The sequence below is a fragment of the Symphalangus syndactylus genome, chromosome 12 (genome assembly GCF_028878055.3).
Source record: "Symphalangus syndactylus isolate Jambi chromosome 12, NHGRI_mSymSyn1-v2.1_pri, whole genome shotgun sequence".
Classification (NCBI taxonomy): domain Eukaryota; kingdom Metazoa; phylum Chordata; class Mammalia; order Primates; family Hylobatidae; genus Symphalangus; species Symphalangus syndactylus.
The window spans coordinates 129,610,289-129,637,331 of NC_072441.2; the positions used below are offsets into that span (position 1 = coordinate 129,610,289).

A 27,043-nucleotide genomic window follows, 5' to 3' on the forward strand; every position below is an offset into this window, starting at 1 on the left:
CAGTTTTATAATTGTTGCTTTCTGTAATTGTCTTTGAAATAGGAGAAATAAGAGAAAAACGCATTTACACTGTTTTTATATTTACATAGTTTCATTTACTGTTGCTTTTTTTTTTTAATGTGGATATGAGCCTATGTTTAGTATTCTTTCATTTCAACCTGAAAGATTCTCTTTAAGTATTTTTGATAGGGAAGTTCTGCTAGTAATGAGCTATCTCAGTTTTTGTTTATTTGGGAATCACATAGTTTTAGTTCCTTTTTGAAAGAAAACTTTTGTGGGTATTGAATTATTGTTTGAAAGTTTTCTTCTGTCAGCACTTTGAGTCAGTTATCACTCTGCCTACTGGCTTCATGTTTCTGATGAGAAGTCAGCCGTTAATCTTATTGAAGATTATTGATGCCTACTGAATCACTTCTCTCTTGTTGTTTCCAAGATTCTCTCTTCTTGAGAGTTCATTGGATTCTCTTCTTTTTTTCTTTTTTCTTTTTTGAGATGGAGTCTTGCTCTGTTGCCCAGGCTGGAGTGCAGTGGTGTGATCTTATCTCATTGCAACCTCTGTCTCCTGGGTTCAAGCAATTCTCCTGCCTCAGCCTCTTGAGTAGCTGGGATTACAGGCATGTGCCACGATGCCCAGCTAATTTTTGTGTTTTTAGTAGAGATGGGGTTTCACCATGTTGGCCAAGCTGGTCTCGAACTCCTGACCTCAGGAGATCCACCCATGTGGGCCTCCCAAAGTGCTGGGATTCCAGGCATGAGCCACCACACCCGGATAGATTATCTTCTATTGAAAGTGTATTAGGTGCACAGGTTGGAGTTCTTTGATCTTTTAAAAAGTTTTAAATTTTTTTTCTGTAGAGAGAGGATCTCACTATGTTGCCCAGGCTGGTCTTGAACTCCTGGCCTCAAGTTATCCTCCCTTGATTTCTTTGATCTTGTTGGATTCTTTTATTGGTTTTCTTTAAACATCAGAAGATTTCATACATCATTTCTTGTGATATCCTTTCTGAGGCTCCCATTCTATTTATTTTACTGCGCTTGGTGGTATCCCACAGGTCTGAAACTCTGTTCATTTTTCCTTCTGTTAATCAAACTGGATAATCTTAATTGACATATTTTCAGGTTCCCTTATTCTTTCTTCTGACAGCTCATATCTCCTCTTGAACTTCTCTAGTGAATTTTTAATTTAATTTTGGCACTTTTTTAACTCTAGAATTTTTATTTGGTTCTGTTAAAAATTTTTACCTCTTTATTGATATTTCTTATTTGATGAGACAGCATTGCCATACTTTCATTTAGATCATTATACAAGATTTCCTTTAGTTCTTTGTATTATTTATTTATTTATTTATTTTTGAGACGGAGTCTCGCTCTGTCACCCAGGCTGGAGTGCAGTGGCGCGATCTCGGCTCACTGCAAGCTCTGCCTCCCGGGTTCATGCCATTCTCCTGCCTCAGCCTCTCCGAGTAGCTGGGACTACAGGTGCCCGCCACCACACCCGGCTAATTTTTTGTATTTTTAGTAGAGACAGGGTTTCACCATGGTCTCGATCTCCTGACCTCGTGATCTGCCTGCCTCAGCCTCCCAAAGTGCTGGGATTACAAGTGTGAGCCACCACGCCTGGCCAGTTCTTTGTATTATTTATAATAGATTTCAGATCTGTGTTTTGTAAGCCCAACTTCTGGGCTTCCTCAGGGACAGTTTTTATTGATTGCTCTTTTTTTTTTCCCCATGTATAGGCTGTGCTTCCTATTTCTTTGTGTTGCAATGTTTGTTGAAAATTGGACTTTTTAAATTATGTGGGACTGTGTAAATCAGAGCTCCCTCCCTTTCTCCTGAGTTTGTTATTGTCTGGTATTATTGTTTTTTGTTTGTTTAATTAATTTCCTGAACTAACTCTGTAAAATCTGTAATCTTTGTCATGTGTAGCCACTGATGGCTTTGCTCAATTAGCTTTATGGTCTCCTAAAGATTGGCCTTCTATTTCCTTAAATGTTTGAACCAAGAGGTCTTTCAGCCATTGTCAAGGTTCTCTGTGTATATGTTGGGGTATGCTTTCTGTGCCCTGGCAGCCATTTACAACTCTGCCTTAGCCTTCACTTCCAACTTTCTCAAAGCCTCAAGGTCAGCCAGAGGAGAAGGGTTATGGCTTTCTCAGGTCATTTCTGGGCACATGAACAGCTTTGCACATGTGCATGCTCTTCTAAATTGCCAAGTCTATGTCATAGCTTGTCAAGGTGATTTAAGTCAACCACCTTGCTAGGTATTTTCTACTTGTCCCATCTGATTTCTTTTAACCTCCCTTTTCTGGCTTGCTTTTTGGAAAGCTGCTGGGTGTTCTTTTAAGAGATAGCAGAATTTGTAGAATTGTAGATGAAAAAAACAACACCTTCTTGCATATGTTACAAATTGGATAGAGACTCAGCAGTTTCCAGGGAGGACAATTAGAGCAGTACTGTCCAGAAAAAATATAAGAGCCTCAAATTTGAGGCAAGGATGTAATGTTAAATTTTCTAATAGCTACATTTAAAAAAGTTAAAGTAGTAGGCCAGGTGTGGTGGCTCACGCCTGTAATTCCAGCACTTTGGGAGGCCGAGGTGGGCAGATCACAAGGTCAGGAGATTGAGACCGTCCTGGCTAACACGGTGAAACCCCGTCTCCACTAAAAATACAAAAAAATTAGCCGGGCGTGGTGGTGGGTGCCTGTAGTCCCAGCTACTTGGGAGGCTGAGGCAGGAGAATGGCGTGAACCTGGGAGGCAGAGTTTGCAGTGAGCCTAGACCATGCCACTGTACTCCAGCCTGGGCAACAGAGCGAGACACTGTCTCAAAAAAAAACAAAAAAAACAAAACAAAAAAAACAAAAAAGTTAGAGGTAGTCAAAAGTAATAATATGTTTTATTTAAATCAGTGTATTCAAAATATCCTTTCAACATGCAATTTTTTTTTTTTTTTTTTGAGATGGAGTCTCGCTCTTTCACCCAGGCTGGAGTGCAGTGGCGCGATCTCAGCTCACTGCAGGCTCTGCCCCCCGGGGTTCACGCCATTCTCCTGCCTCAGCCTCCCGCGTAGCTGGGACTACAGGTACCTGCCACCTCGCCCGGCTAATTTTTTGTATTTTTAGTAGAGACGGGGTTTCACCATGTTAGCCAGGATGGTCTCGATCTCCTGACCTCGTGATCCGCCCGCCTTGGCCTCCCAAAGTGATGGGATTACAGGCGTGAGCCACCGCGCCTGGCCTCAACATGCAATTAATATAACGGTTATTAATGAAATATTTTACAGATTTTTTTTACTGAGTCTTAAAAATCCATTGCATATTTTACACTTAACAGCCCTTCTTAAGTTAGACTAGCTATATCTCTGGGCGTAATTGGCTAGTGCCTACCATTTTGGACAGCACAGATTTAGAGGGAATCTAAGACGGTTTTAGTTTTAATGAGGCAAAGCAAGAAATGAACCTTATGGACAGAATGAGATTTGCTGAGGACCCTGGTTTTAATGATCAATTGGGAATATATTAGAGCAAAAGTAGAACATAGAGTAAGAGGGAGATGGAGTCAAATAGCTGGCAGAGAAGATAATTAGTATGTACAAAAGGATGTGAAGTATTTGTCATTTATTCAGTGTAATAGTGTGGTAAGATGGCAGGTTATATGGTTTTTAATCTAATAATTGTGATAGTATTAATGAATGTTCTGTCAAGCACTGCTGTAAGCACTTTGAATATATTAACTTATTTAATCTTATGACTCATTTACTTTGTGACCTTAAGTTAGTAGATCACTTTAACTTTCCTGGGGCTCTGTTTATTTCACATATAAAAAACTCAAAGCTAGACTAGATAATCTCTATGCTTTTTCTTAATATTGAAAGTCTGTATCTTTGGATACAATGATGAGGAAAAGAAAATTTCTGTCCTTAGGAAATTTATGATCAAGAGGTGATATGTACCCTCTTAATTAAAGTGCATGTACACAATAATTTGTACCATAATTACAAAATGCTACAGAAATTTAAGACACTTGCATATAGTAAGTTCATAATAAATGTTTGAATTAGGTTGAATTGAATAATGGTGAATCAAGAGAAATTTTGTGTAGGAGATGTTCATTGATGTATGTCTTGGCAGGTGGTAGGAATAAATGAGGAGGAGATGGAATGGAGTAGTAAGGAGTTACTGCTCCTTACATTGTATTATATTATGTTACATTATACGATGATGAAAGAACATGAGTCAAGAAAAGAGAACAACAAAAAATATACTTTGAATGTGTTGTTGGGAGTGTTGGGTAATATTATATTGGACTCAAATCTTAGCCTTTAATATCCTGCTAAGGGTGTGGTTGATCACTGGCAATAGAATATGGTAGGTACTGGAGAGACTGTGCCATGTGTTATTTAATAACCACACATTTTTTTGCCTATATTTTCTGTCAATCACAATGAGGATAGTTAAGTGCAATTTAATATGTAAAAAGTCCTTTATTGGGCTAGAAACTTTCAATTTATTAGCTTTGAAACTTTGTCATATTGCTTTTGATGAAGGTATCTATGGACTGTGATTTTGGATGATAGAAGTCAGATTTGTGGTTTTTATCGGAGTTTTTTTTAATTCTCTAATATAATGTTTTATTTCTGCTGAGTGTTAATCCTTTGTGATTAAATGATGCTGAATAACTTTATGTCAGCATTCAGCATAAAGTGGGAGCCTCAGGCTGACTGTTTAAAACTATTAGTGTCTGTCCCAAGAGCTAGTACATAGAACTTCAAATGTGGCACAAGTAACCAAATGGAAAATCGTAGTTTTCTCAGAGGGATGGAAGTTATAAAAGCATTTCATTTAACTCTGTAAACACTAGTCTCTGTCTCTCTCTCTTTATTTGTGAGTATTTTTTATTAGGTTACCAGACTAATTTTTTTATGTAATATTTGATAATAAGTTATTTTAGTAGGATAGTTCAGGGAATTTATAAAGCAGTTACATCCATTTTATCTAATATCTTTCAGGTAACTTGCCCAGGAGTCGTGCTTAAAGACAAAGAGGACATCTATCTTAGCATCTGTGTGTTTGGCCAATACAAAAAGACACAATGTGTCCCAGCCACTTTTCCCCTGGTCTTCAATGCCAGAATGGTGTTTGAAAAGGTGAGTTCAAATATTAGATCAAGTATTAACAAACAAAAAATCAACGTGGTTCCAATTTTTGAATAAAAGCCTATAACACAAATTATTACTGCTGATTGTGTGCTTTGGTTTAATTCAAAAGGACATTTGTAACCTAAGTCTGGAAGCTTGAAAATTTGCATTAAATATGCATTAAATCAGTTGCCTTTTTTCCTTGATTAGCTTATTCCTAAAATTGATTTAGTGGACTTTGTGTAACATAGAATCTTGATTTCTAAATAATGATTTTCATAAAAAGAGAGCAAAGTCAATAGATAAGAATATATCAGCTGTGCGTGGTGGCTCATGCCTGTAATCCCAGCACTTTGGGAGGCCGAGGCGGGTGATCACCTGAGGTCAGCAGTTCGAGACCAGTCTGGTCAACATGGGGAAACCCTGTCTTTACTAAAAATACAAAAAATAGCCAGGTGTGGTGGCACCTGCCTATAATCCCACTTACTCGGGAGGCCGAGGCAGGAGAATTGCTTGAACCTGGGAGGTGGAGGTTGCAGTGAGAGGAGATAGCGCCATTGCACTCCAGCCTGGGTGACAGAGCGAGATTCCATCTAAAAAAAAATATATATATATATGATATTTTACTTATGACTGTTTCTTCATACTTCTTTCTATAAGTCTTTTTTTTCCCCCTAAAACTGCAGCTTTTGGTTAATTATGACCAGTTGTGTTTCTTACTTTTTAATTTCCTTCTTTCTCACCTTCTTTCCTTCCTTCTTGCCTTCCTTCCTTCCCTTTTTCCTTCTTTCTTTTCTTCTTTTTTCTCCAGAACCTACTCTATTCTGTGGACTTTTCTAGGCACTGAGGACACATGGTAAACAAGGCAAAATCCTCCCCTCTGGGAGCTTTCATTGTAATAGGGGAAACAGACAATAACCAAATAAATATGTGAATAATTTTAGGTAGTGATAAGTGCATGAAGAGAATAATGGGCGGGTAAGGGATTTGGGGGATTGTCTATTTTAAAAGGTGGTCAGAGAAAGCAATAACATTTAAACCGAGCCTGAATTATGAGACTATATTACTCTTATTTGAAGGTCTAGGGGAGGAGCATTCTAAGTAGAGGAATAACAAATATAAAGGCTTGTAGTTGAAAATAATCTTGATGGGTTGGAGGAACACCAAGAAGACCTGGTATGATCATGGTAACAGGAGGAAGAATGCTAGCAGAGGAAGTTGGAGACGGAGGCAACACAAGCTATAAAGGTTATTTGTAGAATCTTTTGTAGTGATGGGAAGCAGAGAGGAACTGATAGTTCTCAATAATGTCAAAAGTTTCTGTGATTGTGAAAGGAATGATATTTTGGGGATAAGGGGAGAAAAAATAGTCATATATATCTTCCTTCCTGCCTCTCCCTATATCTTCTCACTATAGGTGTTCCCGGAAGCAGTAGATCCTGGAGATGTGGTTACACAGCTTGAATGTAAGTTTTTTAACTTTTTAATTCCTGATTCTAAGACATTTTAGGATTTATTATCCTTATGATCTTTAATCTTAGGTTAAATAAAAGTTTAAAAGGGGTTAGTAGAACTTTAAAAATCTTGAGCTGAGACTTTTTAATACTTTTTAGAATTTCAGAATATTCCTGGAAATAATAAAAGATATATATGCTGCAGAGAGGCTGAGAATTATTTCTTTTTTTGTGTGTTTGGTCTGTGGAAAACAGAGACTTATTTAAACTTTTTATTGATTAAGATGATATGGGGTGTTTGTGGTATAATGATAGAGATTCATGTTAGGTGAGATTTTTCCCGCAAACAGAAATATGTCTTCAGCTTCAGTGTATTTCAAGTCAAGAGAGTGAATAATAGGTCAAAGTAATGGTAGCTTAAAATACATGCTTTTGCACTTTACATGGCATTCATTACGTTAATAAATTATTTGAAAAATGCATTTTTTCAAGGCTCTGCATAACAAGTAAATTCTTCAAACTACTTAGAATAACTATAAAAAGATACAACTATTTGTGAGAGCAGCAATGCAAAAGTGTACACTTTTTAAGCTCTGAGTGTTAAATGAAAAGCTCCGTTAATTTATCTTTGTAATTAGAAAGGGCTCTGGGATCACCAGATTGATCTAATGTATAACTGTGGCTCAAAAGGCCAGTAAAATTGAGCATAATCATTATTAACTTTCCTTTCCATTTGGCCTCCCCTGCTGGCCCCATTGTGACTTCAGCAATGTGGAAACAAGTAGCCTGCAACATGCAAGAATCTGAGTATTAGAGGGAGGAAGAGTCTGGCCCATTGTCTCATGGAGCTTATAGTTTAGTGACTCTTCTCCAAATAACTCTTTATGGCCAATGTCAATATCTTATTTATTTTGTATAGCTGTTCTAGCCCTTGGTATTATATTTTCCACTGTGGCAGACTGGCTAGGTGGCAGTGTGGTGCTAATGGATATATGAATTTTAATATTTACTGAACATCTTGTTCAGTGTCTGGGAAATTGTATATCTTAGAAAAAAATGAAGATAAACATTTCTCTCATTTTGAAATTTTTCTGTTAAAAAACAATGTCTTTTTTGTCCCATTTGATTTGAAATTTTGAGGCTATAAGAAGAGTACTTAGTGGTTATTATTTTTTGGAAATTTTCTTTCTTTGATTTCCCTGTTTTTTTTTTTTTTCTTGGGCTCTCTTCCCAACCACTAGTATTCCACTTTTTGGTATCCTTTTTAAATTCATCTTTCTCTGCCCTATCTTCAAATGTTAATGTTCCACTGGCTTTCTTCTCTGATCTCTTTTTATACTTTGTTTATGGTCTCTCCTTATATAATACTCTCCAGAGACTTGGCTTCATGTATTACCTATCCTCCGATTACTTCCATGTTAGTCTTTATCCCTGACCTCTCTAATGTGCTTTGGGATCTTTTGTCTTTTACTCCTCCCTTACTGTACTGTTTTGCAATCTTTTTTGGTTCCTTAATTTAAAAAAAAAGAGCGAGTTTATAATACCAACACTAAAAGTGGAGAGAATAGTATGTGATGAAGTCCTGTGTATCTGGCACCCAGCTTCAATAATTTTTGACATTTTGCCAGTCTTATTACATGTTCACTCTGCCACCTGAAGAGCATTGCTGGAATATTTAAAAGCAAATTCTATGCATTATGTCATTTCACCACAAATACTTTGGTATGGCCTCTAACAGATAAAGGCTTTAAAAAATACAGAACCACCATGCTGGTATCATACCTAACAAAATCAGTAATTTCTTAATAAAATCAAACAGTCATAATTCAAAATTTCCCTAGTTGTCCCCAAAGTGTCTTTTTGCAATCGATTTGTTAAAATCAGGATCCAATCAAGGTGTGGTTCACACACCATATATGTCGATTTCTGTCTTTTTTCCTGTAGTAGTGTCCTACCTTTTTTGTTTTTAATACTGTGGATTTATTAGAAAAACGAGCTCATTTAGCATGTCATACAGTTTGAGTTTGGCTGATTGCTTCCTTAAAATGTTGTTTAGATTGTTTCTTACTTGTTTTATAAACTGATAATTAGACATAGAGGTTTGATTAGATTCTGGCTTATTTTGTTACTTTGGCAAGAAATCTTCATAGTTGGTGCTGTGTACTTAATGGCATTATGTCAAGTTGCATAAAATATCTGATTGTTTTACGTTTAGCGATGCTAAGAATGATAATTTGGCTTCAGGCAGCATCAGCCTGATTCCTCCATTATAAGGTGCCCATCAGCTTTTCATCTAATAGCTGTAGTATCCTTTGAGATCCATTTTTTCCTTAGGGGTTGCACATTACTATTTATCTAATATTGTCATTCTTTTGTATTTATTAGCTAGAATTTTTCTATAAAAGGAATTTTCCTAATCAGCAATTTTGTTACTTTGAAATATAGTTCCTAGAGGAAAGGCAGGACAAATCCTTCATTTCCTCCTTCTCTTACTTTATTTAACAGCTTTAGTGAGGTATAATTTATATATCATAAAATTCACCCATTGTAACCATAGTTAAATGATTTCTAGAAAATTTATACAATTGTGTATCCTCATCATTTTCCAATTTAGAATGTCTCTACCACCCCAAAAAGTTCCTGACGCCTATTTGCAGTCAGTCCCTATGCCCACCTCCCAGTCCCCAGAAACCAATGTATTTTCTGTCTCTCTATATTTGCCTTTTCTAGAAATTTCATCTAAAGAGTTATGTAATATGTAGTCTTTTTTCTCTGGCTTCTTTTCATTTAGAGTAATGTTTTTCAGAATCATTCATGTTGTTCCACATCTAAGTAGTTAATTCCTTTTTATTGCTGAATAGTATTCTGTTGTATGGAATGTTTCCCTTCCACATTGACTATTGACTATTTGATGGACATTTGGACTGTTTTCAGTTTTGGGCAATTATGAACCATGTTGGTATGAATATGTGGATATGTGCTGGGAATATGGGTGTGCTCAGAAAAGACATATTGCAGCTGATGGGGATGGAGAACGTCTTTTTTTTTTTCCCATGGGGACACTGAATAAACTTGTTTGTTGTGTGCCTGCATTTTGACTGTGACCCATCATATGACGTTAAGTGTGGAATTTTCCACTTGTGGCATAATGTCAGCATTCAAAAAGTTTTGGATTTTGGGACATTTCAGATTTCATGTTTTTGGATTAGGGATATTCAACCTGTACCTACTTTGCCTATGATTTGCTCTTCCTTTTTCAGCTTCTCCTGGTTTTTTTTTTTTTTTTTTTTTGAGACAGGATCTTGCTGTCACCCAGGCTGGAGTACAGTAGCATGAACACGGCTGACTGCAGCCTCTACGTCCTAAGTTCAAGCGATTTTTCCGCCTTAGCCTCCCAAGTAGCTGGGACTACAGGCATGTGCCACCATGCCAGCTAATTTTTTAAATTTTTTGTAGAGATGAGATTTTGCCATTTTGCCCAGGCTGGCAGCTTCTTGAGATGGAAGCATAGATGATTGATTACAGATATTTTTTCCTTTCTAATATAAGCTTTTTGTTAGCAATAATCATGCCTTGGATAAATCTCATTGGCTACGATACTGCCAATGTGCAAAGCTTAATACAAGCTTTTAAAGGTGTAAATTTCCATCTTCCCACTGACTTTGCCCTATTTCATGAGTTTTGCTGTTATTTGTTGTTTCCACTAATTTTAAGATATTGTCTAATTTTTTTGGTTTGATTTCTTCTTTGACCATGGGTTCTTTTGAAATATCTTATTTCCAAATATTTGGGGATTTCCTATATTTCTTTCTAAAGTTGATTCTAATTTAATTCTGTTGTGGTGAGAGAACATAATTTGTAGGATTTTAACTTTTTTCATTTATTGAGACTTGTTTATGGCCTATCCTATGGTCTTGAGGATGTTCCAAGTGCACTTGAAAAGATTGTGTACGGTTGACCTTTGAACAAGATGGGAGTAAGAGGTGCCATCTCCCCATGTAATCGAAAATTCACATATAACGTTTTTTTGTTTTGAGATGGAGTCTTACCCTGTCGCCAAGGCCGGAGTGCAGTGGTGCGATGTCGGCTCACTGCAAGCTCCATCTCTCAGGTTCAAGTGATTCTCCTGCCTCAGCCTCCTGAGTGGCTGGGACTACAGGTGCGTGACACCATGCCCGGCTAATTTTTGTATTTTAGTACACATGGGGTTTTGCAATGTTACCCAGTCTTGTCTGGAACTCCTGACCTCAGGTGATCCATCCACCTTGGCCTCCCAAAGTGCTAGGATTACAGGCATGAGCCACCATGCCTGGCCATGTATAACTTTTGACTCCCCCGAAAACTTAACTACTAATAACCTACTCTTGACCAGGAGCGTTACCAATAACATAAGCAGTCAATTAACACATATTTTGTTTGTTATATGTATTATATACTATATTCTTATAATAAAGTAAGCTAGAGAAAAGCAAATGCTATTAAGAAAACCATGAAAAAAGAAAATATATTTACTATTCATTAAGTAGAAGTTCATCATAAAAGTCTTCATCATCATCTTCATGTTAGCAGGCTGAGGAGGAAGAGAAAGAGAAGAGGTTGGTCTTGCTGTCTCAATGGTAGCAGAGGCAGAAGAAAATTCGTGTATAATGGACCTATGCAGTTCAAGGTTCAATGTCAACTGTATTTTGCTGTCATTGATTGAGTTAATCTATTACAATCTATTTCTGTCATTTAAGTTGATAATGTTCAAGTCTTGTGCATTCTGATTGTGTTCTTTTGGGAGGGTTGGTTGTTTTACTAATTACTAAGAGAAAGATATTTAAATGTCTAATTACAATTATTGAATTATTTCTTTCATTTATATCAGGTTTTGCTTCATATAATCTGCTGGTTATCAATTTATTGCACCTAACCGAATTCAATCTTCTTTCCTGTTCTGTGGAAATTGACTTAAACCCTTAAAATTTTTTTCTCTACCTGGCACTGAAGCTTTGTATATTAGAGGACCCTGAAGAAATACTGCAGGGGAGCAGATTTTGCTTCCAGGTACCAATGTATTCATTTGACTTTTTCCACCACCAGGCTTCTGAAGCCGTTGTAGCTTCTCAAATGGCCAGGTATTGCAATACATGGTGGTCTGCAGTGTTTTCCCCCAGCTGGCCTCTCTTTGGATTGTTCTATAGTGAAGCTTCTGATAAAATACCTCCCTGTAAATAGCCTCCCTGCTATCCTAGAGGGAGAATTTCTGGCAAGTTCCAAAGGGCAGATTTTCAGTATATACCACTGGCATGGCACTCAAGTGACTTCTCTTTGAGTGAGCCCAGACTGTACCCTCTCCAACAAGGTCTGATCTCAACACTGGGGAATAGGGCTTATGTAGAGTTTCTCTGTTGGTACGCTGAGCCCTAGGGGTAATGGCTGCTTTTCTACCTGCTATTCCTATATTATTTTAAATTCTTTTTACATCTTCCTAGACAGTCTCTTACTCCTTGAATACCCTGTTATAGTTAACTGTTCTTTATATTAAACTTTTCCTGTGTGACTTCTCTCTCCTAATTGGACCTAGTGTGATGTATTTATTTTGAGGCTCGGTCTTAATTGCTTATACATTTATAATTGTTATATTTTCTTGAATCTTAACCTAATTTATGGCAGCAAAATTTATAGCAGCAAAATTGCCGTGGTTTCAGGCCTCACATCTTCCCCACCATATCCTTAAGAATAAGTAAGAAGTCTGTGTTCCATACTTTTCATCAAGCCTTGAGGTTTATTCTAATCAGAGTAGAAAGGGGGATGTAGTATGCTGTTGGCATAGCCTATATACACATGTTCTACCTTTCGTTCAGGTGGTACATGTGTTAGCTTAAGAACTATGTAGATCTTTAATGGAAGGGGAAAGGAGGAGAATAGATGCCCTGGCAGCACCTCATAGATATTCCTACAGTGTGCCTCCATAGTACTGAGCCTTTAAATTTAAACACAGAATGATAGCAGAAATGACAGAAATAACCCATTTAAATAAAATATACAGTCAAGCCCAAATAATCAGTTTGGCTGTATGTCAATGGAAGCAAAGAGAAGAATTTCAAGTAAGGAAAATTATTGAACCAATGTGGAATCTTCTAGAATTTTCAGCTACCTATTCTAGTATTGGAATTGAGTCATATATACATTTCCTATTGTCTAAAATACAAAACTAATATATGCTTAATCTGTCTGCCTAAAATCAAAAATGTATTAATTAAGAATGTTATTAAAAAACAAATTGAACATGCTCCAGATTCTCAAGGGGACCCTAGCACCCCTTTAACTGGATAGTCTATGAATGGTCAGATCCTTGAGTAACCTCAGATCAAATGATTCTGACAGTCCTTGTGTGTCTGGAGTTGGTTCCTTCTGGTGGGTTCTTGGTCTGGCTGACTTCAAGAATGAAGCTGGGGACCTTCGTGGTGAGTGTTACAGCTCTTGAAGGTGGCACGGACCCAAAGAGTGAGCAGCAGCAAGATTTATTGTGAAGAATGAAAGAACAAAGCTTCCACAGCATGAAGGGGACCTGAGCGGGTTGCTGCTGCTGGCTGGGGTGGCCAGCTTTTATTCCCTTATTTGTCCCCACCTACATCCTTCTGTTTGATCCATTTTACAGAGCGCTCATTGGTCCATTTTACAGAGTGCTAATTGGTGTGTTTACAAACCTTTAGCTAGACACAGAGCGCTGATTGGTGCATTTTTACAGAGTGCTGCTTGGTGCATTTACAATCCTTTAGCTAGACACAAAAGTTCTCCAAGTCCCCACTCGACCCAGGAAGTCCAGCTGGCTTCACCTCTCACTTGGACATACTAATTAGTTAAAATGTTCCTTGTTTATTATTATTGGTGATGTATTATTAGTTTCAGTACATTAGTATTATTGTAGAACTTTCCAATTCTATTTCATACCCTATATGCCCCACTAAGGAATCTCCAGGGACCCAGAATCACCTCAGGCTCTAGGGAGATATATATTAACTATATGTATTATAATTTAATAAATTAGTTATATAATTATATTACATAAGTTAATACAATTATATTAAATGTCAATGATATTAAAAGCCATAACAGGGCAATTTTACACTTATAGAGAAGGTTTCCTCTTCAGGGAAATGGTTTTAATTCTGGAATCAACGAGAACAAAATAATTTATGCCTAATGTATACCCTGGGAACCACTTTTAGGCAAGAAAGAGAATGAAAAAGTTTTCTATTTTATAGATTTTCTGTTGAAACTGGATTTTCGTCTTCTTTCACTGAAGGTTTGCAGATTTTCATCTATAGACACACACACACAAACCCGTTAAGTGCACCACAGATGTTCTCTCACTGTACTGCCACAAATGTACTACCTGAAAAGCTCTTCCTCCAGATGTGTATATGGCTTGCCCTCTCACTTATTTCCAGTCACTCCTCAGATTTATCATAATCAGAGAGGCCTTCTCTTACCAACATATATAAAACAGCACCCCTCTTTGTTCAATGTCTCAATTCTGTTCTATTATCTTTAGATCTGTATCTTGTACACCAGTATGTTTTGAGAGTAAAGGGGCATGCTAGTAATATTTTTGCCAAAACCAAAGGTATAAAAAGGTACCACTCAGGGCAAAAGGAATGAATGGTTCTCCTGTTTTTCTTTCCAGCACTGACATATTATTTATCTTTAAATTTTTTATCTCACTAGAATAACAGTTTTATAAGAGTAGAGATTTTTCCTGGTTTGTTTTTTTTTTTTTTTTTTTTCTTTCACTGCTGTATCTCTAGTGCATAGTACCTGGCACCTACTATGTGTTTGATATCCAAGGAGTTAAACAAAATATCATAACTGCTTCATATAACTGCCTCTCATTACCATTTTTATGACCGTTGGAACTGTCCTATTTAAAGACACCTGTTTGTAGTATTACAATCTTGTGATTAGGAAATGTATTTTGTATTTGAAAATTTAGAATAGCTGTTTTGGTCTCCTTTTTCCACCATTTGGATAAAGAGAAGATATGATCTTTATTTATATTGCAGTATGTTACTAGGTGTTTCTGTTGATTTCTCTTGCCTATAGGGAGCTAAAGTAGCAGTTTTATTAGAGCTCCTGCTTCTCGGCTTCTAGGAATTAGTTCTTACCTGATATCTGGAATATCAGGTAAAACCTTTTTTAAAGCCCCTTTAAAATGCTTTCAGGTGAAGGTTTGAGGCTAAGAATACATTCCTCAAAGTCTGTGCATGAGAATATTTCTGACTCAGTCCTCAGGAGAGCTTGTAGGACTAAGGATTTATATAACAAATATATTCAAACCAATTTATCTTTACAGTTTGGGCAGGTAAATAGGTATTTAGAAGAAATTATTATAGCAGCTGTTTGTGCTAGTACAGAGGTTTAACAGTAGTCTGGCATGTAAGGTATTTCCTATAGCCTTTTGGTTTACTATTTTTCTATAATATTTCTGGAGTATCATAGTACATTTAATTCATAACTCACAGTAAAAGTACATGTGAAAATGAGAAGTTGTACAGAAGAAGAAGGAAAATTATTTTTAGCTATAAGATAATAGTTACAAAATAAGATTATATTGTATGTTCCAGTAGATGTAGTTTACATTAACTTAATATTTGTGTTCCAGCAGCATTAGTTCTCCATAAAGCTTTTCTTTAAATAATTTACAGTCTTTCTCCTTGAAGTAATTTTTATTACAGTGAAATATACGTAATGAAATTTACTATCTTAATAATTTTAAGTATACAGTTTAGTGGTATTAAATACATTTATAATGTTGTGCACGCATTACCACCATGCAGCTCCATAACTCTTTTCATCTTGTAAAACTGAAACTATACCCATTAAACAATAACACCCATTTTCCCCTCCCTGCAGTCTCTGGCAACCACCATTCTGTTTTCTGTCTCTATGATTTTGAGTACTCTGAGTATCTCAGATAAGCACAATCATGCTATATTTATGTGTGTGTTTTTTTTTTAAAACTGGCTTATTTTACATAGCGTAATGTTTTCTAGGTTCATTCATGTTGTAACATGTGTCAGAATTTCCTTCCTTTTTTTTTTTTTTTTTTTTTTTTGAGACGGAGTCTCGCTCTGTCGCCCAGGCTGGAGTGCAGTGGCGCAATCTGGGCTCACTGCAAGCTCCGCCTCCCGGGTTCACGCCATTCTCCTGCCTCAGCCTCCCGAGTAGCTGGGACTACAGGCGCCCGCCAACACGCCCGGCTAACTTTTTGTATTTTTGGTAGAGACGGGGTTTCACCATGTTAGCCAGGATGGTCTCGATCTCCTGACCTCGTGATCCGCCTGCCTCAGCCTCCCAAAGTGCTGGGATTACAGGCTTGAGCCACCGTGCCCGGCCAGAATTTCCTTCCTTTTTTTTTTTTTTTTTTTTATTTAGGGTTTTAGGGTACATGTGCACAATGTGCAGGTTTGTTACATATGTATCCATGTGCCATGTTGATTTCCTGCACCCATTAACTCGTCATTTAGCATTAGGTGTATCTCCTAATGCTGTCCCTCCCCCCTCCCCCCACCCCACAACAGTCCCCGGAGCGTGATGTTCCCCTTCCTGTGTCCATGAGTTCTCATTGTTCAATTCCCACCTATGAGTGAGAACATGCGGTGTTTGGTTTTTTGTCCTTGCGATAGTTTACTGAGAATGATGTTTTCCAGTTTCATCCATGTCCCTACAAAGGACACGAACTCATCATTTTTTATGGCTGCATAGTATTCCATGGTGTATATGTGCCACATTTTCTTAATCCAGTCTACCGTTGTTGGACATTTGGGTTGGTTCCAACTCTTTGCTATTGTGAATAGTGCCGCAATAAACATACGTGTGCATGTGTCTTTATAGCAGCATGATTTATAGTCCTTTGGGTATATACCCAGTAATGGGATGGCTGGGTCAAATGGTATTTCTAGTTCTAGATCCCTGAGGAATCGCCACACTGACTTCCACAATGGTTGAACTAGTTTACAGTCCCACCAACAGTGTAAAAGTGTTCCTATTTCTCCACATCCTCTCCAGCACCTGTTGTTTCCTGATTTTTTAATGATGGCCATTCTAACTGGTGTGAGATGGTATCTCACTGTGGTTTTGATTTGCATTTCTCTGATGGCCAGTGATGAGGAGCATTTCTTCATGTGTTTTTTGGCTGCATAAATGTCTTCTTTTGAGAAGTGTCTGTTCATGTCCTTTGCCCACTTTTTGATGGGGTTGTTTGTTTTTTTCTTGTAAATTTGTTTGAGTTCATTGTAGATTCTGGATATTAGCCCTTTGTCAGATGAGTAGGTTGCAAAAATTTTCTCCCATTCTGTAGGTTGCCTGTTCACTCTGATGATAGTTTCTTTTGCTGTGCAGAAGCTCTTTAGTTTAATGAGATCCCATTTGTCGATTTTGGCTTTTGTTGCCATTGCTTTTGGTGTTTTAGACATGAAGTCCTTGCCCACGCCTATGTCCTGAATGGTATTGCCTAGGTTTTCTTGTAGGATTTTAATGGTTTTAGGTCTAACATATAAGTCTTTAATCCATCTTGAATTAATTTTTGTATAAGGTGTAAGGAAGGGATCCAGTTGCAGCTTTCTACATATGGCTAGCCAGTTTTCCCAGCACCATTTATTAAATAGGGAATCCTTTCCCCATTTCTTGTTTTTGTCAGGTTTGTCAAAGATCAGATAGTTGTAGCTATGCGGCATCATTTCTGAGGGCTCTGTTCTGTTCCATTGATCTATGTCTCTGTTGTGGTACCAGTACCATGCTGTTTTGGTTACTGTAGCCTTGTAGTATAGTTTGAAGTCAGGTAGCGTGATGCCTCCAGCTTTGTTCTTTTGGCTTAGGATTGACTTGGCGATGCGGGCTCTTTTTTGGTTCCATATGAACTTTAAAGTAGTTTTTTCCAATTCTGTGAAGAAAGTCATTGGTAGCTTGATGGGGATGGCATTGAATCTATAAATTACCTTGGGCAGTATGGCCATTTTCACGATATTGATTCTTCCAACCCATGAGCATGGAATGTTCTTCCATTTGTTTGTATCCTCTTTTATTTCATTGAGCAGTGGTTTGTAGTTCTCCTTGAAGAGGTCCTTCACATCCCTTGTAAGTTGGATTCCTAGGTATTTTATTCTCTTTGAAGCAATTGTGAATGGGAGTTCACTCATGATTTGGCTCTCTGTTTGTCTGTTATTGGTGTACAAGAATGCTTGTGATTTTTGTACATTAATTTTGTATCCTGAGACTTTGCTGAAGTTGCTAATCAGCTTAAGGAGATTTTGGGCTGAGACAATGGGGTTTTCTAGATATACAGTCATGTCATCTGCAAACAGGGACAATTTGACTTCCTCTTTTCCTAATTGAATACCCTTTATTTCCTTCTCCTGCCTGATTGCTCTGGCCAGAACTTCCAGCACTATGTTGAATAGGAGCGGTGAGAGAGGGCATCCCTGTCTTGTGCCAGTTTTCAGAGGGAATGCTTCCAGTTTTTGCCCATTCAGTATGATATTGGCTGTGGGTTTGTTGTAGATAGCTCTTATTATTTTGAGATACGTCCCATCAATACCTAATTTATTGAGAGTTTTTAGCATGAAGGGTTGTTGAATTTTGTCAAAGGCCTTTTCTGCATCTATTGAGATAATCATGTGGTTTTTGTCTTTGGTTCTGTTTATATGCTGGATTACATTTATTGATTTGCGTATGTTGAACTAGCCTTGCATCCCAGGGATGAAGCCCACTTGATCATGGTGGATAAGCTTTTTGATGTGCTGCTGGATTCGGTTTGCCAGTATTTTATTGAGGATTTTTGCATCAATGTTCATCAAGGATATTGGTCTGAAATTCTCTTTTTTGGTTATGTCTCTGCCAGGTTTTGGTATCAGGACAATGCTGGCTTCGTAAAATGTGTTAGGGAGGATTCCCTCTTTTTCTATCGATTGGAATAGTTTCAGAAGGAATGGTACCAGTTCCTCCTTGTACCTCTGGTAGAATTCAGCTGTGAATCCATCAGGTCCTGGACTCTTTTTGGTTGGTAAGCTATTGATTATTGCCACAATTTCAGAACCTGTTATTGGTCTATTCAGAGATTCAACTTCTTCCTGGTTTAGTCTTGGGAGGGTGTATTTGTCGAGGAATTTATCCATTTTTTCTAGATTTTCTAGTTTATTTGCATAGAGGTGTTTGTAGTATTCTCTGATGGTAGATTGTATTTCTGTGGGATCGGTGGTGATATCCCCTTTTTCGTTTTTTATTGCATCTATTTGATTCTTCTCTCTTCTTTATTAGTCTTGCTAGCGGTCCATCAATTTTGTTGATCTTTTCAAAAAACCAGCTCCTGGATTGATTAATTTTTTGAAGAGTTTTTTGTGTCTCTATTTCCTTCAGTTCTGCTCTGATTTTAGTTATTTCTAGCCTTCTGCTAGCTTTTGAATGTGTTTGCTCTTGCTTTTCTAGTTCTTTTAATTGTGATGTTAGGGTGTCAATTTTGGATCTTTCCTGCTTTCTCTTGTGGGCATTTAGTGCTATAAATTTCCCTCTACACACTGCTTTGAACGTGTCCCAGAGATTCTGGTATGTTGTGTCTTTGTTCTCGTTGGTTTCAAAGAACATCTTTATTTCTGCCTTCATTTCATTATGTACCCAATAGTCATTCAGGAGCAGGTTGTTCAGTTTCCATGTAGTTGAGTGGTTTTGACTGAGTTTCTTAATCCTGAGTTCTAGTTTGATTGCACTGTGGTCTGAGAGACAGTTTGTTATAATCTCTGTTCTTTTACATTTGCTGAGAAGAGCTTTACTTCCAACTATGTGGTCAATTTTGGAATAGGTGTGGTGTGGTGCTGAAAAAAATGTATATTCTGTTGATTTGGGGTGGAGCGTTCTGTAGATGTCTATTAGGTCCACTTTATGTAGAGCTGAGTTCAATTCCTGGATATCCTTGTTAACTTTCTGTCTCGTTGATCTGTCTAATGCTGACAGAGGGGTGTTAAAATCTCCCATTATTATTGTGTGGGAGTTTAAGTCCCTTTGTAGGTCACTGAGGACTTGCTTTATGAATCTGGGTGCTCCTGTGTTGGGTGCATATATATTTAGGATAGTTAGCTCTTCTTGTTGAATTGATCCCTTTACCATTATGTAATGGCCTTCTTTGTCTCTTTTGATCTTTGTTGGTTTAAAGTCTATTTTATCAGAGACTAGGATTGCAACCCCTGCCTTTTTTTGTTTTCCAGTTGCTTGATAGATCTTCCTCCATCCCTTTATTTTGAGTCTATGTGTGTCTCTGCACGTGAGATGGGTTTCCTGAATACAGCACACTGATGGGTCCTGACTCCTTATCCAGTTTGCCAGTCTGTGTCTTTTGATTGGAGCATTTAGCCCACTTACATTTAACGTGAATATTGTTATGTGTGAATCTGATCCTGTCATTATGATGTTAGTTGGTTATTTTGCTCGTTAGTTGCTATAGTTTCTTCCTAGCCTCGATGGTCTTTACAATTTGGCATGTTTTTGCAGGGGCTGGTACCGGTTGTTCCTTTCCATGTTTAGTGCTTCCTTCAGGAGCTCTTTTAGGGCAGGCCTGGTGGTGACAAAATCACTCAGCGTTTGCTTGTCTGTAAAGTATTTTATTTCTCCTTCACTTATGAAGCTTAGTTTGGCGGGATAGGAAATTCTGGGTTGAAAATTCTTTTCTTTAAGAATGTTGAATATCGGCCCCCACTCTCTTCTGGCTTGTAGAGTTTCTGCTGAGAGATCAGCTGTTAGTCTGATGGGCTTCCCTTTGTGGGTAACCCGACCTTTCTCTCTGGCTGCCCTTAACATTTTTTCCTTCATTTCAACTGTGGTGAATCTGACAATTATGTGTCTTGGAGTTGCCCTTCTCGAGGAGTATCTTTGTGGCGTTCTCTGTATTTCCTGAATCTGAATGCTGGCCTGCCTTGCTAGATTGGGGAAGTTCTCCTGGATAATATCTTGCAGAGTGTTTTCCAACTTGGTTCCATTCTCCCCATCATTTTCAGGTACACCAATCAGACGTAGGTTTGGTCTTTTCACATAGTCCCAAATTTCTTGGAGGCTTTGTTCATTTCTTTTTATTCTTTTTTCTCTAAACTTCCCTTCTCTCTTCATTTCATTCATTTCATCTTCTATCAGCGATACCCTTTCTTCCAGTTGATCGCATCTGCTACTGAGGCTTCTGCATTCTTCGCGTAGTTCTCGAAACTTGGCTTTCACCTCCATCATCTCCTTTAAGCCCTTCTCTCCATTGGTTATTCTAGTTATCCATTCTTCTAATTTTTTTTCAAAGTTTTTAACTTCTTTGCTATTGTTTTGAATTTCCTCTCGTAGCTCAGAGTAGTTTGATCGTCTGAAGCCTTCTTCTTTCAACTCATCAAAGTCATCCTCCATCCAGCTTTGTTCCGTTGCTGGTGAGGAACTGCGTTCCTTTGGAGGAGGAGAGGTGCTCTGCTTTTTAGAGTTTCCAGTTTTTTTGGTCTGTTTTTTTCCCCATCTTTGTGGTTTTGTCTACTTTTTGTCTTCGATGATGGTGATGTACAGATGGGTTTTTGGTGTGGATGTCCTTTCTGTTTGTTAATTTTCCTTCTACCAGACAAGACCCTCAGCTGCAGGTCTGTTGGAGTTTACTAGAGGTCCACTCCAGACCCTGTTTGGCTGGGTGTCAGCACCGGTGGCTGCAGAACAGCGGATTTTCGTGAGACCACAAATTCAGCTGTCTGATAGTTCCTCTGAAAGTTTTGTCTCAGAGGAGTACCCGGTTGAATGAGGTGTCAGTCTGTCCCTACTGGGGGGGTGCCTCCCAGTTAGGCTGCTCAGGGGTGAGGGACCCACTTTAGGAGGCAGTCTGTCCGTTCTCAGATCTCCAGCTGCGTGCTGGGAGAACCACTACTCTCTTCAAAGCTGTCAGTCAGACAGGGACATTTAAGGCTGTGGAGGTTCTTGCTGAGTTTTTGGTTGTCTGTGCCCTGCCCCCAGAGGTGGAGCCTACAGAGGCAGGCAGGCCTCCTTGAGCTGTGGTGGGCTCCACCCAGTTCGAGCTTCCTGGCTGCTTTGTTTACCTAAGCAAGCCTGGGCAATGGCGGGCGCCCCTCCCCCAGCCTCGTTGCCGCCTTGCAGCGTGATCTCAGACTGCTGTGCTAGCAATCAGCGAGACTCTGTGGGCATAGGACCCTCCGAGCCAGGTGCGGGACACAATCTCCTAGTGTGCCGTTTTCCAGGCCCGTTGGAAAAGCGCAGTATTAGGACGGGACTGACCCGATATTCCAGGTGCCGTCTGTTTCCCCTTTCTTTGACTAGGAAAGGGAACTCCCTGACCCCTTGCGCTTCCCGAGTGAGGCAATGCCTCGCCCTGCTTCGGCTCGCGCACAGTGCGCTTCACCGACTGTCCTGAACCCACTGTTAGGCACTCCCTAGTGAGATGAAACCGGTACCTCAAGCAGAAATGCAGAAATCACCCGTCTTCTGTGTCGCTGGTGCTGGGAGCTGGAGACCGGAGCTGTTCCTATTCGGCCATCTTGGCTCCACCCAACAATTTCCTTCCTTTTAAAGGATGAATGATATTCCATTGTATGCATACATCACATTTAGCCTATCACTTCGTGTGTTGATGGACACTTGGGTTGCTTCCATGTTTTAGTTATTGTGACTAATGCTGCTATGAACATGGGAGTACAGATATCTGTTTGCAATCCTACTTTCCATGCTTTTGAATATATATCCAGATGTGGAATTGCTGGATCATATGGTAATTCTATCTTTACTTTTTTTCAGAAATTACCATACTGTTTTCCATTGTAGCTGTATCATTTTATATTTTCATCAACTGCACAAGGATTCCATTTTCTCCACATCCTCACCAACACTTGTTTTCTGTTGTTTTGATAGCCCTTTCAATGAGTGTGAGACGGTATCTCATTTGAGTTGTAATTTACATTTTCCTAATTATTAGTGATCTTGAGCATCTTTTCTTGTGCTTATTAGCCATTTATGTATCCTCTTTGGAGAAATGTCTATTTAAGTACCCATTTTTGAATTGGTTTTTTTGTTGTTTTAGGAATTTTCTGTATATTCTAGAGTGTAATTTTTTATCAGATATATTATTTGCAAATGTGTTCTCCCATTGTTTGGATTGCCTTTTTACTGCATTGATACTGCCTTTTTGTGCATAAAATTTTAAAATTTTCATGGAGTCCTATTTGTGTATTTTTTTAAATTGCTTTTGCCTTGGTTGTGTTATCCAAGAAATCATTGCTAAATCAATGTACTGAAGCCTTTTTTGTATATATTTTTAGGAGTTTTATGCTTTTCTAGGTCCTTAAATTGTAAAGTTAGTTTGTGGATTTGAGATCTTTTTTATTATTTACTTATTTATTTTTGAGACAAGGTCTGGCATTATTGCCCAGGCTGGAGTGCAGTGGTGTGTTCTCAGGTCACTGCAGCCTCTGCCTCCCAGGCTCAAGCCATTATTCCACCTCAGGCTCCCAAGTAGCTGGGACTACAGGCATGCACCACCATGCCCAGCTAATTTTCATATCTTTTGTAGAGACAGGGTTTCACCATGTTGCCCAGGCTGTCCCGAGCTCATGAACTCAAGCAATCCACCCACCTTGGCCTCCCAAAGTGCTGAGATTACATGCATGAGTTGCTACACCCTGCCCTTTCTTATTTTTTAATGTAAGCATTGATAGCTATAGATTTCTCTCTTAGTACTGCTTTCCCTGTATCCCATAAGTTTTGGTATTGTATTTTCATTTTTATTTATCTCTAAGTATTTTCTAATTTCCCTCATGATTTCTTCTTTAATCCATTGATTATGTAAGAGTGTGTTGTTTTATTTCCATAAATTGGTGAATTTTCCAAGTTTACTTCTGTTGTTGATTTCTATCCTTATCCCATTGTGGTTAGAGAATATACTTTGTATATCTATCTTCCTAAATCTATTAAAATTTAATTTGTGGTCTACCATATGGTCTATACTAGAAAATGCCCCATATATGCCCCATATATACTTGAGAAAAATATGTATGTTGTTGTGGTTGGGTAGAGTGTTTGGTAAATGTCTGTTAGAGCTATTTGGTTTATCATGTTTTTTGTTTTTTTTTTTAGGTTCTCTGTTTTCTTTCTTAACTTCTGTGTGGTTGTTTTAACCATTATTTAGAGTGGTTATTGATGTCTTACTATTATTGTAGAACCATTTGTTTCTCTCTTCAATTCTGTCAATTTTTGTTTCATATATTTTTATGATCTGTTTATAGATGTATAAATGTTTACAATTCTTACATCTTTTTGCCACATTGAACCTTTTATTAATGTGTAATGCTCTTTTTCGCTTGTAATGTTTTCTGATTTTAACTCTATTTTGTCTGATATTAGTATAACCACCCCTGCTCTCTTTTAGTTACTTTTTGCATGGAATATCTTTTCCCATCCTTTCACTTTTAAAATATGTGCATCTTTAGACCTAAAATGAATGCCTGTAGACAGCATATCCCAGGTCATATGTTTTTATCCATTCTACCATTCTTTGTCTTTTGCTGAGACGCTTTAATTCATTTACATTTAAAGTAATTACTGATAGAGACTTATTTCATTTTGCTATTTGTTTTCTATATGCCTTACAACTTTTTTGTCACTCATTTCCTGCATTACTGTCTTCTTTTGTGTTTGGTTGCTATTTTTGTTAATGAATTGTTTAAGTTTCTCTCTCATTTCCTTTTGTGTGTATTCTGTGTCTGTTTTCATTGTGGTTACCATGAGGATTACATTTAATACACCTATGTTGTAACGCTAATTACATGTTTATACTTTGTGTGCTCCAAAACATAAACTAATAATTGAAAAAATATACTAGTATTTGAAAATACATTGCAAGCAAAAATGTGGAGTTACAACCCATTGTTATAATAATACTAGCTTTTATAAGTTCCTGCTTGTTTACCTTTATTGAGATCTTTATTTCTTTGTATGACTTTGTGTTACTGTCTAGTGTCCTTTCATTTCACCCTTTAGGACTCTCTTAAACATTTCTTGCAGGACAGGTCTAGTGGTAATAAGCTTTGTCAGTTTTTATTTATCTGGGGACATCATAGCTTCTTCTTCAGTTTTGAAGGAGAGTTTTGCTTGATATAGAAATTCTTGTTAGTTTTTTCTTTAAATATTTTGTATATACGAGCCCACTGCCTTCTGACCTCCAGTTTCTGATGAGGTATCTGCTAATAATCTTTTTGAAGACCTTTTGTAAGTGATGTGTTGCTTGTCTTTTGTGCTGTTTTCAAGATTCTCACTTTGTCTTTAGAAATTTATAATGTGTCTCATTGTGGTACTTTTATATTTATCTTGGAGTTTGTTGAGCTTCTTGAATATTTACATTTATTTCATTCATCAAATTTGAGAAGTTTTCCGACATTGTTTCTTTAAATATATTCTTTGCTCCTTTCTCTCTCTTTCCTCCTTCATGGACTTTCCCAGTGTGTCCATTGGTCCTCTTGATGGTGTCCTGCACATTCCTTAGGCTGCTCACTTTTCTTCAATTATTTTTCTTTCTGTTACTCAGACTCAATAATTTGCATTGTCCTATCTTCAAGTTCACTGATTCATTTTTCTTCCTGGGAAATCCTCTTTTGAGTCCATCTAATAAATTTTTCATTTTAGTTATTGTATGTCTCAGCTGCAACGTTTTCTTTTGGTTCCTTTTAAATATTTTTATTGATATTTCCATTTTGTTCATACATTTTTTCTCTGACCTTCTCTTCATCTTTCTTTTCTTTTTGAGCATCTCTATGACAGTGATTTTAAAGTATTTTTCTAGTTTATCTGCCATAAGTTCTTTTCCACAGGTAGTTTCTGCTGATTTATTTTCTTCCTTTGATTGCAGCATATTTCTTGTTTCTTTTATCCCTTATGGTTATTTTTTGTTGAAAACTGGGCATTTGATTCTAATAATGTGGTAACTCTGGAATCCAGATTTTTTCTCTTCTCCAGTTTTTCCTGTTTCCCTAGTTTTTTTGTTATTATTTTCAATTTTTTCATTGTTGTGGGCTGTCTTTGTGTTGGAGATCAGCCTAAAGTATAAATGTCTCCTTAAGTATTTTCAGAGCCTTCCCCTGAGCACGTATGGCCACTTTATAATTTTCTCTGTATATGCAGTTGTTTTCCAATGTCTTATTCTTTAAGGCTCACAAAAAGGGAAAAAGAAAAATAAAAGAGGGAAGAAGAATACTGGTCCTTGGGAGGGGCTTGCAACAATGGGGCGAGGTGCAACAACATGGCTATAAGGCTCTTTATCTGCATCTCTGTTATTGGGGAGCAGAGTATAAATCTCCAATATTTGGAGGACAGGATTTTTTTTTGCCCATCCTGGCAAGCCTGTGTGCAGGTTGCTCCTAAAAAAAGTGCTTATCTTCCTGCAGTGGGTTGGGGTTTGAGGGTTGGGTAGCTGTTATTGTACTAAGAGCTGAAATTGATCACGGTTTATAGTTGAAGCCTTCCCCTGGAAGTTGCAAACCTCTGATAGACGCTAGTCTTCCAAAATAGTTATATCAAATAGATCTATTAGATAGATCTCTCTTACACACACACGTGTATATACATATATATATATATATACCTATATGGTTGACCCTGAACAAAGTGAATTTGAACTGTTTGGATCCATTTTCTTCTGTCTCTGCCGCTCCTGAGACAGCAAGACCAACCCCCACTTCTTCCTCCTTTACCTCAGCCTGCTCAATGTGAAGACAAGGATGAAGAACTTCATGATGAATATGTTTATGTTTATACATATTTCTACTTAATAAATAGTAAACATATTTTCTCTCCCTTATGATTTTCTTATTAATGTTTTTCCCTAGTTTATTATAATAATATATGTACAATGCACAAAACATGTTAATTGACTGTGTTTTTGTGTTATTATTATTATTGTTATTTTTTGAGACGGAGTTTCGCTCTTCTTGGCCAGGCTAGAGTGCAATGGCGTGATCTCAGCTCACCGCAACGTCCGCCTCCTGGGTTCAAGCGATTCTCCTGCCTCAGCCTCCAGAGTAGCTGGAATTACAGGCATGTGCCACCACGCCCAGCTATTTTGTATTTTTAGTGGAGATGGGGTTTCTCCATCAGGTCGAATTCCTGACTTCAGGTGATCTGCCTGGCTCGGTCTCCCAAAGTGCTGGGATTACAGGCATAAGCCACTGCGCCCAGCCTGTTTTTATGTTATTATTAAGGCTTTGGGTCAGTGGTAAGCTATTAGTAGTTAAGTTTTTAGGGAGCCAGATGCATGTGGTTCCATATGCATGGAGCTATAAGAAAGAATAAAATCATGTCTTTTGCAGCAGCATGGATGCAGCTGGAGGCCATTATCCTAAGTGAATTAATGCAGAAACAGAAAACCAAATACAATGTGTTCTGTCTTATAAGTAGGAGCTAAACAGT

The 27,043-nt window shown here is 37.8% G+C and overlaps 1 protein-coding gene across 8 annotated transcripts in view; it reads left to right on the forward strand.

Moving 5' to 3' along the window:
- SPATA6 (spermatogenesis associated 6) overlaps positions 1-27,043 on the forward strand; it is a 124,716-nt gene that overhangs the window by 10,479 nt on the left and 87,194 nt on the right. For all 8 annotated transcript variants that reach the window (XM_055254986.2, XM_063627509.1, XM_055254989.2 and 5 more), the window contains exons 2-3: positions 5,007-5,144; positions 6,553-6,601. In XM_055254986.2, the coding sequence (XP_055110961.1) occupies positions 5,007-5,144; positions 6,553-6,601 (187 nt within the window). The remainder of the gene's footprint in view (positions 1-5,006; positions 5,145-6,552; positions 6,602-27,043) is intronic.